This window comes from Morchella importuna, assembly GCF_003444635.1.
Source record: "Morchella importuna strain M04M26 chromosome Unknown Morimp01GS001, whole genome shotgun sequence".
NCBI lineage: Eukaryota > Fungi > Ascomycota > Pezizomycetes > Pezizales > Morchellaceae > Morchella > Morchella importuna.
Genome location: NW_025763398.1, coordinates 2,473,052 through 2,489,471, shown reverse-complemented (window position 1 = coordinate 2,489,471; position 16,420 = coordinate 2,473,052). Strand labels below are relative to the sequence as shown.

Genomic DNA, 16,420 nt, shown 5'->3' with positions numbered 1-16,420 from the left:
ATGAGAATACGTTCTCGGTATAAACGTGCATTTCAGCAGAATTCTTTAAATGTCTCCACTCTTCTCAAGTATTGCAATCCCATAACCCAGCCCCCTCAATATACTTGCCCCTCAATATACTTGAAAATGCGTTTCGAAATCTTCCTCGCTGGCATCATTGTCTCTGCATCGGCTCAAGTCCTCGAAACAGGGTATGACCAAAAAAGAAGTCCTGAGCGTACCTCACTCTACTAAACCCCTCTCTATAATAGACAGGATGAACCCAGCGCTGAAGTCTCTAACCTGGCAACCTCGCTGACTCCCGCTCCTCCTGCTGAAGCACAGGTGACCGGCCTCGCTGCCCCAGAAATCTACGAGGAACTACTCGGCCCAGTTGGTGGTGTTCTATCAGCAATCGCGCATAGTGTCGAGACTTCGGTCCTGGGAAAGGTGACCGATGTGCCGGCCAGTGAGCTGAACAAGCTTCCGAGTAGCATCGCCGCGAAGGAGTCTGATATTCTGGGAGGAGCGATTTCGGCGGCGGCGGAGGCGAGCGCAACGAAGAAGCAAGATGCGGACAGGAAGGAGGAAGCATTGCCGGTTAAGACGGAGGTGAGGATTAATGATAACGATGACGTGGGTGATGGGGACGATGATAAAGATCATGATGAAGATCGTGAGGACCATGATAAGGGCCATGATAAAGATGATGGTATGGATGATGATAATGATAGAAGGCAGCAGAAGCAGGTTGATGAGGGTGGGGATGATGCAGCTGGAGATGATGCAGCCGCTACTGGTGACGCAGCTGAAGACGATGCGGCTACTGCTGGTGACAACGTGGACGCTGGCGACATCGTCGATGAAGCAAACCACCGAGTTGGCGCAGAAACCGACGATAAAGTCGCGGATGATGCTGAAGCGCAGAGCGGAGGAGCCGACGAAGACAATATTACCAGCCCTGAGAGTTTGAGGAAGAGGTATAGCAAATTAAGTGAGAACGCCGCAGAGACCCTCGTGGCTTGGTCTCCAGTCATTTGTATTTTGTTGGGAACGGTGGTTTTGATTTTGTAGAGGGATCATGTTTAATCATGGGACAGTGAAAGAAGAAATTGAGTACGTAGGTTTTTGTTTTTATAGTTATATGCATTGTTGTAATTATTGAATTGAAATTTGTACAGGGGAGCACAACCAATCATTGCACCTTATCGTCGAGTGAGATATCATGATCCACTGATCGGCCCACTAGTACCCCTATTAGGCCATGATCCAGGGGCATGCATTATTTGTCTTAGATACAAAAGATCTAAGGCCGTGACCATGATGCAGATTAAAACCCAGATTCTGGAGAACTTCATGTGTAGTTCCAGCCAACCCCCTATTAGCTGTCACGCCTCTAGTACATATCCCAACAAGTTGAAATGCGTCCCCCCAAAACAGTAGCGGGGAAGCAGAATGCGGTGCTCTGACCGTATTTTCAATTCACCCCTGTTTCTACTTCGCATAGAGATAGCTTTTTAGTGCACGCTGTAACTACTTGAACTGGTAGTGTCTTTTTTAAATGAGGGAGCAAAAAATTATCTCGTGATCTCCTGATAGGTCACCTTGAATAATCCTTTGTGCCGAAAATAAAACAAATTGATTCCCAATTCCCAATTCCCCGAGTGAAAATGAAGAAGAAAAACACCAATCCCTAGAAAAGATTTAGATCAAAGATCATTGCAATCTTAAAGATCCCCCCTGTGCAAAAATCAGATGAGAACTCAAAATCAATAAACCCATAGAAACAAAGAAAGAAGAAAAGAAAAGCGCAAGGAGTAGAGTGAAAGCGAGACAAGAGAGAAAAAACAAATCGAACCCAAACCGAAGCTCCGCGACAATGTCAGAATAAAAACCCAGTATCCCAAAACACTTGTAATCTTTGTCATGCTGATAGTTTGCCCAAATTTCATATTGATACAAGCCTTTTTCCCGCCGTTTAAAAATTGTAATGATAAAAGTAGAAAGAAGAAAGAAATTCAGGCGGCGTTGAATCGCGCACCAAGTCTAATTAGTTGTCGTCACCACTGACAGAGCTTCCGACCTCGGTCCAGCTACCGACACTCTCAACATCCGATCCGAAATCGCTTAGAATATCGTCAGCGGGTTGTTCAATCTCCTCTGGGGCACTGCCAGCAAGACTGGGAGCAGAAGAGGGTGTGTGGGCAGCACTGGCCCATTCATGAATGCTCCAGTATGGTTGGGAGCTTTCAAACGGGTTAGAAACATCCTCTTGATCTTCACCAGAAGAAACTGTTCGGGACGAAGCTGCCTTTTGCTGTTCGATGGGCTCGGTAACCTCCTGGACTTCTGCGACATCGACAAAGGGATCGCTGATCACAGATAGCTCGGGAGACGGCTGGACCGCAAGTGATTGGGGCTTGGGTGGCAAAGCAGGAGGCTCAGCAGGCATTTGGGGAAGTGGCTTCTCGAGTTGAAGGGTCTCGGTTGAACCGCGGCGAGATACAGGGTCGAGGTTAGGAGTGGACATTCTAGACGATTCTGTTGCTGCGTCAAAAACTACCAGATTTTCAGGCATGGTACCGAATTGTTGACCACGATGTCTGACGTGAGCTGAGGGAGTATGATATTCATTGTGATATTGCTCCCTGCTGGAAGAAGAGGCAAAACCATAGGCCTCATCTCCCTTGGTAAACGACCTTTCTCCTCCCTCGGATCTTTTCTCGTTATAAGGTTTTTCTTTCTCGCCCTCATTTTCCCTATAGGATTCGGAAAATGGCCCGCGGCTTGTCATGGGGATGGGTTCTCTTGGGTTGATCTCTTGTGCTAAAGCATGTAGCGAATTTTTGACCTTTCGACGGGTCCGGTCGACGAACTCGTAAACATGTTCGCGATTGTCGTATACTACGATTCCAGCAACCACAATGACCGTAGCCGCAATAAAGATAATTTTGGCAGGCATTCTACTGTCTTAATTTTTTTTTTTGTTGCTGGTGGCGAGCCCGATTTCTGACACGTCCGTGAAGAATGATGTCAGAGAGAGTGGTGGTGAGTTGCAGGCAAGCAACTGGTTACTGGACAAGCCTCGACTATTCTCGGTTGGTAGCAGCAGCAGTGGCAACAGTAACAACAGTAACAGGAGGAATGGGATGAGGAGAGGAAGAGAGGAGACGAGAAGAGCGGAGGGCGAGAGTAGGAGTGAAAATAAAAGCAACGAGGAGGATATGGGAGAGGGAGGAGGAAAAGCAAGGGAGGAGGAGCCAAGAGACTTTGAGACTTTAAGTCGACGGACAAACACTCAAGGCGTAGTAGCGCATGCCCTGGAGAGCTCCGCTAACGTAAAGTACTGTTGTCGGCGGGGTAACGAAGCCCACCGGCCCAACAATGCGATCACGTCTTGATATAGGGATAGGCAAGTACCGCGGCCTGATTCCGGAACCTGATTTCTTTTATCCTGCTTCCCTTTGTTTTTTGTTTTTGCCTTATTACATGTATTTACCTCCTTACGTGTGTCGAAGTCGTAAGTAAAAGGAATTTCCCACCTGCTCATGTGCCCCAAGCTACGTGCTATGGTGTAACCCCAGGTACTTAACTATTCGTTCTTCACTGGCAGCGAACAGCTAGGCACGCTGACGTTTTGCTATCGATACGCCACCTTCTCGACAGGCGCTATCGCCAAGCTTGGCTACATGTAATCTCCGCTGTCCCCCACTGATTCAGTGATGTGGCTGTGGAGTCAACGACGACGCGTCCACGCCACTGCCTACTCAGAGAAGAAGGAGGCAACTCAGGCAAGCAATTTGATGCCTACTTGGAGAAGCCGTTAAGCGATGGGTTAGATGAGGACCACTGATTTTTTTATTCTTTTTTCTTTTTTTTCCAACGCAGTTCTATCCTTCCTTATTGGTTCGTGCCGGAATAATACTGATGTCTATGTACCCAAGTACCTTTTTCCGTCTGCTTGGATGCAGAATCATGTATGGAGTTGATATTCCCTTGTTGCACAGTACCTACTCTGGAAGCGACTGCATTTCTTCCGGAGATCGGAAAGCTCGGGTATGCATACCCCAGGTATATCGTGTGGGGGCGGTCTCGCATTCTTGGCGCATCGTGCATCACTCGGTGTCCGAGATAGTAGCACTTCTTTTATTATCCGCCTTGATTTGCGTTACCCAGGACTGCTTCTAGAATTCTGTGGTACACAGTATAGCGAAATTCTACCCATCGAATTTTTTTTACCCCGTCGAATCAGCACGACGGGTTCAAGATACTGAAGATTGCACCGTGTTCTGAAGACTATGAATCAGCGTGTGCCATCCAGAGAGAAGAGAATATGGATATTGAACTCGACGTCAAGAGAAAGTACAACATGTACCCATGATCACATGCGGTCTATGCGCGTGCACTCCAACTATTGGTCCGTATATATCGTCCTACCAACTGCGTCTCCCACACGTCACACCACAGAAAACCTTAATCGTTGTAACAAGCAAGGTACTGCGTGTACTCAAAGATTTAAAGTGGGCCCTAGAAGAACCGAATCATAAAAAAAACAGCCCGGACAACGAAATTTATAGACAGGGGAATATATGTCAAGGTAATGAGATACATATGTCGCTACTTAGCTATAGTTGACTACATGTATAAAGTAGGCATATGTGGGTGATATCGTTATTCCCACATAGCCCTTAACAGACTGAAATATGTACCCAGTAACGTTAACTTCCTTCCAACAGCTACTAATTACACTATAGCGACTAATAGTCACGATCATATATATCTTCCTGGGCTCGAAGCCGTAAATCAACAAACGAAACTCCCAAAGTGGCCGAGTGATAATCCATGAACATTGATGATAGCACCCAGATTGGATATCAAGCTTTTCCTCTTATAGAGAGTAGTTTGAGGTTACCTTTGCACTGAAGGGTCTATCTAGGCAATTTTTTCTCTAGCAACGGTACAAGTTTCCTTGATTGAACAATGCTACTGGCGCCAGATTTGATGTTTCTTTTTGCGGAAAAGGCCTAAAATGACACAGTGTTCGGTATACGTGCTCCGAAATAACACATGATGCAAAAATACTGTCACTACAAGTAAAAAAGGAGAAGAAAAAAAGAACAAAGCGTTCTATAAAACTACAAAAAGTACAAAACTACAAAAGGTACAAAACTACAAAAGGTACTGCAGCGACTTATTAAGACATTTGCGACTGCTACCCCCACCCCTGGTTTGAACCCAGGACCTTATGTGTGTGTGGTTGTATCCTGGGTACGCTCGGTGTTGACGAGCAGTCTATCCACTAGACCACCCGCCCATAGTGGATGCTGTGCCCGAAGTGATACCTGAGCTTGGCAGTGTGCCAAGATGAAGATCGAACTTGAACCCCGACCTTTCGATATTATCATTGCTCAGCCACTACATATACTAATTGATGTATTCGTTTGGATTATACCGAACTGTGTCATCTTGCATTCATGTGTTATTGTAGAGCACGTCTACCAAAAACTGTGTCATTTTAGACCTTTTCCGTTCTTTTTATCATACCAACCAGATGATCTTGTGAAGAGCTTTCTCCTGTGACCGAAGAATGCATTCTCTTTTCCTTTAAATCAAGGTCTTTCTTTAGTGAATTAAGAAACTGAATTATGAATTTAGTTGGATTCAATTAATGGCGAGAACACTAGGAGCTCTTGGCGGGATTACGAAGAAGCTCTTAAGATTCGCCCCAGGCTTAGCCCCTCGGCCTCCATTGCATATATGACTCGCTATACTAGTATATTAGTATGAGTAGTAGACAATCCAAAAGATTACTCTTTTTAGCGGGATTTTTAGCGGGAGGCACGGGGGGGATGAGTTAAGCACAAAAACACCGAGTTGACCTAATCACGAGATATCACTCGTGACAAGAGAGTTGCGGGATAATCTCGCTGTAGGTCTAGCTAAGGGACAAGTATATGACTTAGTAGTTTAATATCGTTCAAGGGTCTTTCAGCTAAGTGATTAGCTATTTAGCTGTACGTACATGTAGTCTTCAGTTAAACATCTCAAACCCCGCAAAAACTTTTAAGCTTTTCCTAGTGAAACCTCATTTCAATCTCTTCCGCTATCCCTTTGTGGGTCACAATTTTAGTGAAATCAATCTGTTGATAAGAAAGATGAAGAGATCTGTGAGCAAGAGCCACTCTCTTGGCACCAGCTTTAGGGTGGGCAGCGTATGTCCCACCCTAGTCTCGTACCCAGCCCGTTACTTGCAGCCCCTGGAAGCATGGAAGTAGACGGGTTGGGGACGAGCCTAGTCCCACCCCACTTACTATCACACATCACCTCGCCCGGGCCCCTCCACTTCCACATCTCATCAATACAAACACCAAACTACTGAACATCACCAGGCATCAAAGCCATCGTAATATCCATCATGATATGGAAGTCCCAGCCCATTTACACCATCAACTCACCATCAAAATCACCAGAACCCACATCGCCAATTCTGTAACTTACCCCACCATATTTACCGGCGCAGATTTATTATAGGTACGCCATCGTCATTGTCACCAACCGGCGGCAGCAGCCTATAATGACGGTTCTGGAGAGACTCCTTTCTATTCTGCTCAGCATATGGTTTATTTAAACCAAGTCAAACATACCTAAAGAAAAGCAAAGACTTGCTTAAATTATCTAAAATTAAAGCCCCAAATATACTCATAGAGAGGGGAGAGGGGGCAGGCGTTTCGCTTACTCCACAGAAACGTCCCGGACTCAATCAAAACTCGTGGAGCCATAATACTTGCAAAATTTAGGGTAGTTTGTCAGGGCTTTTGAGGTTAATGGGGGTAACTGCCTCGAAATAATTCTACTCTATTAAAGCCCTGCCCTTCCCTGTTTAAGTATACCCTATGGGCTCAATGGGTTCGAGATAATTTGGACAGGTTCAACGCCTACCGGGAAAGGGCCTCTGTTCTATATAAAGTCCCCTGAGCAAAAAAAGGCAATGTGTACAAGATAAGCAGGGGTTATATATCTTTGATGGGTATTTCGACTTGAACTTTTTAGGTCACCTCACAGGTGACGATGCATGGAGATGTCTGTCTACCACAGCCTGAGGCATGCAGACGGACGATTTATGGACCGGACTACTCGTAACACCAATTAAACGAGAACAAGTGTAATTCCGGCCAGTGATCATTGTAAAATGTCCCCTTGATGTATCATGGGTTTTTCTTTCTATCTAGGTACAAAACGACCTCTATCAATTTTACCATATTGTCTCACAATACAGGACTCATTCGGTATCAAGTCGTCAAAATACCCAGTTAATGTGTCACAACATTAACAGTCCTCTCTTCGAGGGTATGGAACACTAGCTCAAATCCCATCATAAAGTTCTCTCCCCCCTTTCTTGATTTACGGGTTTTACAAACAGGTGAGAAGAGTTATAAAGTATTAGGAAGTCATCTACCCGGCAACTAAGAAAAGGTGCCGGTGCCCACAACAGTCGATCCCTAATAGGCTGGACTCGAATAAAAATAGGCTTAGGTCAGAAAGGAAAAGCCCGATACCTGCAGGCCAATTCTCAACTAAGAAGTCTAACCCAATGTGGCGCCTTCTGCTCTGAAATACTCTCAAATTTCTTCAAAGAGTATGTACATGTATTCTATTGATATAAGTTCATCATATAAATTACTGCTTACGGTTTATCTGAACCCAATTTGGCTAGACTTATGGGTTGAAGAATTGGCCTGATTGCCAAAGGGATATTATAGGCAGTCTATAAGGTCTAGTGCAAATAAATCAAATAAAAATTCGGCTAAGCGTATACTCTTATTGGCCGAGTGATAATTCATGACTATATCACGCAACTAAGCTAAACTTATATTTAGAATTGAATAAAGAATACTTCAAAAGAGCGGCCATAGGCCTAGGTGTATTTTATCTACTAATTCCAATACTATAATACATATATATATATATATATATATATATAAAAACCCCACATGTACCCCGCCCCCGCCGGTACCATGAATTAAACAAAAAAAGAAAAAAAGCCCCCGCCGGTACCCCACCACATCTCCAATTATCATTAACATTCATTACCTGTGGGTCGATGCGGGCACGCACATATACACATGCATACCTTCTCACGAGTCCATATACAACCTTCCCTTCACCAATGGCTTCACTCCGTCCTTCAACGAGGACAACGCAATATGGCCAACCTCCTCATTTGGCCTTACATCAACCACCCTGACCTCCAACCCCGCTAGCAACCTCGTCCTTTCCGCCCCCTCCAGAATACACCCACCCCCAGGCAACGGAATATACGGATTATCCCTCGTCAAACTCGACACACTCCCCAGAATATCTGGCGCAACACTCATGCACTTGAGGTACGTGCCCAGATGTGCCGCTATAATCAGCACAGCCGTCGTGGCTACCAGAATCCACAGCCACATCTTATCGCAGACATACTTCTTTTCCTGAAAGACAAATTTTGTGGACGTTTCGCGTGCAATGAACGTGTGGTTGCCCGGCAGCCTCATTGCCATAGGCCCCGTGAGCGTGTGGTTGTACCTTCTCGGTTCGTCGGGCGTGAGGTAGGCCGAATCCGAACTGTCGAAGGCGAGCAACTCATCGAATGACAGTGGTGTACCGGCGATGTAGCTGGGTGCTAGGGTCCCAGTGTAGTAGGAGTTGAAGGCAAGGCCAAACCTGGTTTGGAAGGTCTCCTTCGAGAGGGAAGAGATATTGGTTAGAAGGCCGTCAGAAGCAGTGGCGAGCTCAAAATCGTGGTTAGAGATGCGCGTAACAGTGTCGGGGTCCTGGATGAAGCGCTCGGTGGCTGTTGCTAAGATCGTGTAACGCACGACGTTAGGTTGGCGGTTGGTGTCAGAGAAACCGGTAATGACCGAATCATCAGTTCCGTCGAGGGCCGTATGGGTAGCGGGACGCTGGGCAATAGTAACGTATGGGCGCAGTCTGGTGACGGAGCAGTTCTTAGGAGCACAGTTAATCTCGGCCTCTACATGGGCCTCTGTAACGTTACAAACCGAGGTCGTGAGCCACCTCCAGAGGTTGGAGATACCAGGGTAGTCTACGGAGTCCCCCTCGTTGATTCTTGATACGTAGAGGAATCTCGCAGGATCTAGGTACACTAATCCTAGCTTCCTCCTGACTGTTGGCATTCTCACAAACATAGATGATCGGTATGGCTGCACATTGAAATTAAGTGTTTTGTTGACGTTAATTCCAATTTCGGCAAACCAGGGGTCAGAGATGGTCCGATTGTCGGGCTTTGTGCAGTCCCAGTTGAAGTAGGTATACTGGATCGTGAATTTTGAGAAAGTTTGTCTGATGAGCTCTGTTCCGGCCATGGGGACCCCAATTAGAGAGACATAGGATATATTCTGGTTCTTGGGTACTTGCACCCAGCTGTCGATATCGGAAGTTGATTGGTTGAGAGATTCAAGCTTGGGTATCTATGTGCGCCAAATATATAGTTAGTATGCACTTGTACTATATCAGACTGCACCACGAGTATAAGAGGGTTAGGAGCTAACCTTAACATTTCCCCAAATATCCATACTTGACTGTTGGGACTCGGTGGGCGTCACAAGCATAGCCTGATACACGGAATCATAGACATAAATCGGAAAGTTCTGCCACTGGATTCTCGACGACTGCCAATATGTGTCCAAATACCTTATCGCACCATCCACCTCAATCCCAGAAGTACTGAGTAAGCGCAGCGAAGCCTGGCCTCCCAGAGGCGAAAGAAGCCAAATCAAAAGCATGAATAGACTCAACGGGATCGTCTTTATGGTTCGGATTATCGTGAAATGGGATTGGAGTGCTCCTCCAAGACTTTGACTGCCCATTAGTAGCTCGCTATATTGGTCGGTTAGTTCCGGTCGAGTGATAGTCGGAGGAGCGGGCAACTTACAGCATGCGAATTGTTGTTCCCCGTTCGACGAGCCATCCGGCGGCGGACTTGAAGGTTTTTCCTAGGACTGCTGCAAATATAATTGGGTATACCGTAGTTCCCTATCAATATATACAGAATTAGCCACCGCCACTATTAATATAACATTCAATCAAAATAACATACAATCTGTGCTGCCTTCGTCACCTGCTCCCCAAACTTTGAAACTGGCATTCCATCCATCTTATACGCAAAACCAGCCAGTACCAAAAACATTATCGGTGTGAGTGATATTAGCACACTGGCCACCTTTCCGAGCCAGTCGCTCGGGATCGTGCCGGGCGCCGAGGGCCATCTCTCAATTACGGGCACCGGGATCGTCGACCAGCGATGGATGTCAACTGTACAGGTACTCGGCAGAGGGAGTAGCTTGTTCCTTTGTGCTTCAAGGTCGGCCCCAAAGGAGGGGTTGAAGGAATTCATGGTTGCTTTTTTCTGTACAGTATAGTCAATGAGTCTCGAGTTACCTGGCATTGGGCGGGTAGGGCTTATATAATATGCCAGATACAGGAGACAATAGTTTCACTATCATTTTGAGGGAACAGCGATAGATACCGCGATTCCCCATAATGGTGATTCCATGTATGGTTGAACGGGGCTAGCGATCGAGTCTGTAGGCGCTGCTACTATTTTTGGAACACCACTGGCCAAATATTAAGATTTGCGGAGTTTCAGAGCCAATTGCAACATATCAGCACCTCTAACACATGCACAACTCAACATATTTGACTGCAATTGTATCTTATCCCGAAGGCAGGCTACGGAATACTCTCAAAAAAAAGAATTTGTACGTACCCCTAGCTAATCACGCAGAAACCCTAGCTAGTCTACATGTAGCTATGTACATGTAAATAGTTACACGAGCTTTTCGCAGTCGGATTCGAGAGCGCTTATTATACTGCAAGGACTCTCTTGGGTTTTGAAGAATGGAGCTACTATGCCGGCAGATATAGACGCAGTCATCCGCTAAGGTAGGTCTCCTGAGTCAACAGACAAACACTTCGCCTCTTCCATGTAGGTTGCTTTTCTTGTAAGTGGCGAGGAGGTGGAAGGATCACAAGGTGAAATGTGCAGTTAAAGAAGCTCTACGGCACCTAGCGTGCTATGCTATAAAAAACGTTGTAGCTTCGAATGTTTAAGCCTCTGTGCATACACGTGTCTATAAGGGTTCTTAGCATGAAGAGTTATGTGGCTGTTAGCTTGAGAGTGTCACAGATTGCGATCCATCAGTAGTTCTCTGATGGCTATGAACACTGTAGTAAAGGCTTCAACGAGAAGAGTCTCCATAGTATCACGACTTGGTAGACGCGGCGTCTATGGTTAGGGGAGAGGGCTCCAGAATTCAGACTTTGTTGGTAGCTCAGATTAGGGGTGGAGATATGCTTTCCTGGCTTTTGTTTCTATTTCTTTGGTTTTAGAAAGGCCAAGCACTAGATCCATAACACTATATATTTAAATATTTGAAGGCTGTCGATAAAAACACCTTGGAAGTTACAAAGGCACGGGTAAAGGTGGGGAGTGAGAATTTAAGGCCGGGCGTTGGGGATGTTGCCAGAGTTATGGGGCAGCAGTGATCGTACCTGTTCCTTACCTAATCCATGCCTTTCTCAGTTTGAAATTTGGTGACAGGTGACAGGTTATGGTTGTGATCCAGCGGGCGAGTGATCCAGCGGGCGAGTGATTTTCCATGATGTAACCAGGCAAGTCATTGAATCACGAACCCAATCCTATATATTTAAGAATTCAAAACAACCCTCTAGTAATCAAAACTCATCAACAATAGTTTTTGTATATTTAAGCCAAGTACTTTTGTTTGTATATGTGTGGTCTCTCATTCCATGACCAGGGCTTCAGAGATTTTTAGTCGAGTAGAGCGTATTTGACAACTGTCGATTCCGACAATTGACAGTTCGCCGGCTGCAATAGCGGTTTGCCGAACCGTCAATTTGATTGATGAGGGTATCGGCACAGGGTACCAGAACTTGGAGCTGGACCCTATCAAAGCGCAAAAGGCCTTATGTCTCGATCTCGTCACCACTGATAATGGTCGAGATCTAGTAAATAATTTGAGAGTTCGTGAAGTATAATGTCAATTTTGCGACTCGCAACTGTCAAAGCCGAACTGTCAATTGTCGAAATCGACAGTTGTCAAATACGCTCTAGTGCTGAGGCCGTGAACCGCTGAAAACTGCGTGAAGCCCGCGGACTAAAGCCCGCCTGAGGTCCCTCTTCGCCCAATCACAGCCCTTACCTACCTAGTGTGCGGCCCCACGGAGCTCGCCAACCCCTGTTTTCGCAGTAATTCTACCGATCACTGTAATGTTGTGGTTTCAATTCTCCTTCTCTCCCTCTTGTCGCTTCGGATAACCCCATTTGAAATTCGTTTCTTTTGGGGAGTTATCGTTATGGTTTTGCCCATAGCCTTAAAATTAAGGTTAGGGTTATCGACAGAGAAAAACTTGATAAAGTATTTTTTTAACTAATTAGGGCCCGTTTGGGAGCAGGTCCAAACGGAGTTTTGTTGGCAAATTTGTATGGCAACGGGAAAACTCCGTTTCATTTATTTCATAACTCCGTTTTGCAAGAAATATTTGTGTTTGGCATGCCAATTTTGAACCTCCGTTAGGGCTTTGAAACGGAGTTTTTGAAAAGTAGATATTACCTACTTTTCAGCTCCGTTTTCGTTGCAACGCTCAAAACCCACCAAATATATCCACCTTGACAACCAAACTACACTGCTGTTTAGGAAGCCCAAACTCGTCTAATGGAGTCGTTGCATAACGGAGTTTCATAACCACGAAACTGCCAAACGGGCCCTTAATTCTCTTCTTCCGGCCTTTCGTGATTTTGATTTTCTCCTTATCAAGAAGATATCCTTTACACAGTTTTGATAAACTCTTTCAACTAATTCTCTAGTAGCCGCGGAAACGCATCAATTTTGACGTTTCCCATTCAAAAGGTTGCGAGATACACATTATTTGATGCGATAACAGACCGACTGTGTTAAAGGCATTCCTGTCTCATTACCGACACCTTTACCAACGACTTTACATGCTTTTACCCTGGTTTCCGATGTTTCCCGTTTTCCGCCGGGGAATCATTGTTTTCTAATGAGGCCTTTTGTTTAGATCTCGTGATAGTTGAGCCCTCAAACAAAATATTTCGGTGGGGTCATCAAATGATATCTGGCATCAATGAGCTTGTAATAGTTGGGGAATACAATTAACTTTGGTGGATCTATTCTTTGGTATATACATGCAAGTAATTCTAGCTTGATCCTCCTGGTATAATAGTAGGATGCTCTGTGATGATTGGTTTCATTGGCGGTGGTCTTGATCAATCATGTGAAGCATCACCGGTGGCCAAAACTTATCCCCCCATGTGTATACACCAAAATCATGTGTGACAGAAGCGTGACCAGTAAAGGCATTGGTAAAGTCGTTGATAAAGTCGTCTGTAAAGTCGTCCAATTTCCCTTAAAACGACTTTCCCTCTGCCAAAATATTGACATTTCCCAGCGAAAATTAAAACCCAGAAACGAGTTTCCCGATTTTACTGAATATTCTAGATACACGCTCCCACGGCCCCTAGAGATTGATTCTCTCTTAAGGAGACGTGGCTTAACAAGAGCACAAAATGCAGTTAGCCCAGCTCACAGCTACAGAGCTTCAACCTCTCTCGACCCTCAGCTTCCTTCTCTTGGAAATTGCTGTCTTCCTGTCTCGTCGCCAACTTGGAGTCGAGATCAAAGCCTCCAACTCTTTCTTATATGCAGCTACGCGATCCTTGTCCACTCGTAAACGAGGCCAAACAATCATTTCCAACCCCCACATGCACAATCACACCCAAAAAAAAGGTCGTCATAGATAAGGCCCAGAAGAAATAAGAAAAATAAGAACGCATTCAGCCTCAACACCGACACCCCCGATACGGCACCAGCCCTTCGTCCACGCGCGGGGAAGCCTCGGGCCGAAGCTACCGCGGGGGCGGGCTGGTAGGACGAGTATGTAGTACATTGATTGCTGTGCTGTGACATGACATGGAAATTGGGAGTGTGCAGCAGATATAATATGGGGAACTCCAGCAACGATACTGGTGATTACTGTTGTCTACAGATCTGAAACAGCTTTTCTTCCCCCGCCACGACGCGCCGCCACACCGATAGTTAGTTGGGCGTCACGTCACGTACCCTATCGGCATCCCAGGTGGGCGGCGCCACAGATAGCTGTGTATCACCGAAAACAACCGAGGCATCACGCACAAGCCAGGACAGTGCAAAAGTCTTGGGGATAGCTCGGGAACAAGGAACAGTTCTGGTGTCTGCATCCTACTTGAACTTGGTGCTGCCTGTCAGAGTCAGTCCTGTTCTATTCTATTTCTCTTGCTCACTTACGCATTCCCTTCCTCTTATTCCTCTGTTCTGTCTTCTGTTCCCTGTGCGTGTGTTTCCTCTTGTTTGATTGTCTACCTGCCTTTCCCAGTCGCTTTCGTTCGTTTAGAAGGACCAATATAGAGCCAGAATGTCGCTCTCCAAGGAATCACTGCCCTCGTGGGGTTATGCCGTTGCAGGTGCTACTGGTGCTGTGCTCGCGAATGCCGCTGTCTACCCATTGGACATGTATGTGGTTGTATTTGTATCCCCAATTGCCTCGACAGAATCACTGACAAGCCAACCTCACAGCGTCAAGACCAAGCTCCAGGTCCAAGTCAAACGCCAGCCCACCGACGAGAAAACCGAACCCCTCAAGTTTGTTCCCCCAAGCTAACCTCTACCTACCCCCAGAGTATATAGCCCAGTTTCTAACACCGAGTCCCAAAACAGCTCCGATGAAGAAATCTATAGCTCAACGCTTGACGCAATCACAAAGATCGCTGCCAAATCCGGCGTGAAAGGCCTCTACACGGGCATGGCCGGCGCGCTGCTCGGTGTCGCTTCAACAAACTTTGCATACTTCTACTGGTACACGCTAGTCCGTACCTTCTACCTCAAGCGGAGCGGCACGGCGCACCCGTCTACCGCGATCGAGCTCTCGCTCGGCGCCGTCGCCGGCGCGCTCGCACAGCTGTTCACCATTCCCGTGGCCGTCATCACTACCCGGCAGCAGACTCGGCCCTCGTACGAGGAGCAGCTGGGACTCTTGGCAACTGGGCGGGAGGTAGTGTCGGAGGATGGGATGAGCGGGCTGTGGAGGGGACTCAAGGCGTCGTTGGTGCTTGTTGTCAATCCGGCGATCACCTATGGGTGCTACCAGAGGCTGAAGGAGGTCATGTTTAAGGGCCGGGACCGCTTGTCGCCCGGTGAGGCGTTCCTGCTCGGCGCGATGAGTAAGTCGTTGGCGACGCTGGCGACACAGCCGTTGATTGTTGCCAAGGTTGGGCTGCAGAGTAGGCCGCCGCCTGCTGCGAACAGGAAGCGCTTTAGAAGCTTTGGGGAGGTGATGAAGTTTATTATAGAAAAGGAAGGGCCGATGGGACTGTTTAAGGGAATTGGACCGCAGTTGATGAAGGGGTTGATTGTGCAGGGTTTGCTGATGATGACGAAGGAGAGGTATGTTTACTCTTTTTCCATGAGTTGGTTTTTTTTTTTTGTGTGTGTGATGCTAATTGTATGGTGGGGATAGGATGGAGTTGATGTTCATACTACTCTTCAGGTGGATCAAGAAGCTGCATGCGGAGCGGCTTGCGAAGAACGCGGGCGCTTTGGTAGTTAGAGTGGGGAAGGTATAGAGGGTGATAGAGATAGATAGTAATGATTTTTTTTCCCTTCCATTTCTTGCTTCTTGTTTTTTGGGTCGGCTGCTTCATGATTTCCCTTTTGTTGTTTTTCCACTTCTTGTCTGTTCTAAACCAGTGTACGATAGCTATAACATAGAAATACGTATAAAGCACTAGTTTCAAGAATGGCTTACTCTAACTAATCGCCGCTGTATATGAAAGCACAAAGTCGGGAAGTGTCATTGGTGGAGTCGGCGGATGAGGGTGGGGGCTAGCTGGGTTGGTGTCATGATCTTGGGTCATGGAAAATCACTCAGCTTCCGAGTGAGAAATTCTGTATCCATTAAAATCGTGTAGGCACCCAAAGTCGATTTTCCAACTTGATTGGAAACAACCCATCGTAAATCTGACTAGCAACATAATATGTATACATGCGTACTACTAATCTATTAATGTCTATATCTCATAACCTTGAGGGGACACCGTTAAAAAAAAATACAACGTAGCTAAGGAAGAGCCAGAGGACACGATATATTGGCTAGCTATATATATAAAGAAATCATATCGACCTCTATCACTCACTGAATAGTTTTAAAGATGGCGACTGCATTTTGACTGTGTGTCCTGGTAAAAAGAGGGCGATCCACTGCAGCTAGTATGTGTACATATGTACATGTAGGTACGTCTACCGACTCCGCGAGCGGCAGTGGTTGGGTTCTTAATTCTCCCCAGTGGTTTGATGCAGGTCAC

General features: G+C 46.3%; 5 protein-coding genes across 5 annotated transcripts; 2 read left to right on the top strand and 3 right to left on the bottom strand.

Annotated features, from left to right (window-relative positions):
• Window positions 1-126: 126 nt before the first annotated feature.
• On the top strand, window positions 127-1,053 carry LAJ45_00629 (uncharacterized protein; the record flags this gene model as incomplete). Its single annotated transcript, XM_046110230.1, has 2 exons — window positions 127-191; window positions 252-1,053. 2 exons carry the CDS (start codon window positions 127-129, stop codon window positions 1,051-1,053), a joined length of 867 nt encoding a protein of 288 aa, XP_045976923.1.
• Window positions 1,054-2,029: 976 nt separating this feature from the next.
• Window positions 2,030-2,941, bottom strand: LAJ45_00628 (uncharacterized protein; the record flags this gene model as incomplete). The annotated part of the gene is made up of 1 exon (XM_046110229.1): window positions 2,030-2,941. The coding sequence occupies one exon, from the start codon at window positions 2,939-2,941 to the stop codon at window positions 2,030-2,032; it is 912 nt and encodes a 303-aa protein (XP_045976922.1).
• Window positions 2,942-8,114: 5,173 nt separating this feature from the next.
• On the bottom strand, window positions 8,115-9,557 carry LAJ45_00627 (uncharacterized protein; the record flags this gene model as incomplete). Its single annotated transcript, XM_046110228.1, has 3 exons — window positions 8,115-8,969; window positions 9,024-9,452; window positions 9,534-9,557. The coding sequence occupies 3 exons, from the start codon at window positions 9,555-9,557 to the stop codon at window positions 8,115-8,117; spliced, it is 1,308 nt and encodes a 435-aa protein (XP_045976921.1).
• Window positions 9,558-9,583: 26 nt separating this feature from the next.
• LAJ45_00626 (uncharacterized protein) lies at window positions 9,584-10,378 on the bottom strand (the record flags this gene model as incomplete). The annotated part of the gene is made up of 4 exons (XM_046110227.1): window positions 9,584-9,596; window positions 9,676-9,861; window positions 9,917-10,017; window positions 10,082-10,378. The coding sequence occupies 4 exons, from the start codon at window positions 10,376-10,378 to the stop codon at window positions 9,584-9,586; spliced, it is 597 nt and encodes a 198-aa protein (XP_045976920.1).
• Window positions 10,379-14,475: 4,097 nt separating this feature from the next.
• Window positions 14,476-15,682, top strand: LAJ45_00625 (uncharacterized protein; the record flags this gene model as incomplete). Its single annotated transcript, XM_046110226.1, has 5 exons — window positions 14,476-14,573; window positions 14,637-14,702; window positions 14,778-15,390; window positions 15,454-15,503; window positions 15,577-15,682. The coding sequence occupies 5 exons, from the start codon at window positions 14,476-14,478 to the stop codon at window positions 15,680-15,682; spliced, it is 933 nt and encodes a 310-aa protein (XP_045976919.1).
• Window positions 15,683-16,420: the final 738 nt, after the last annotated feature.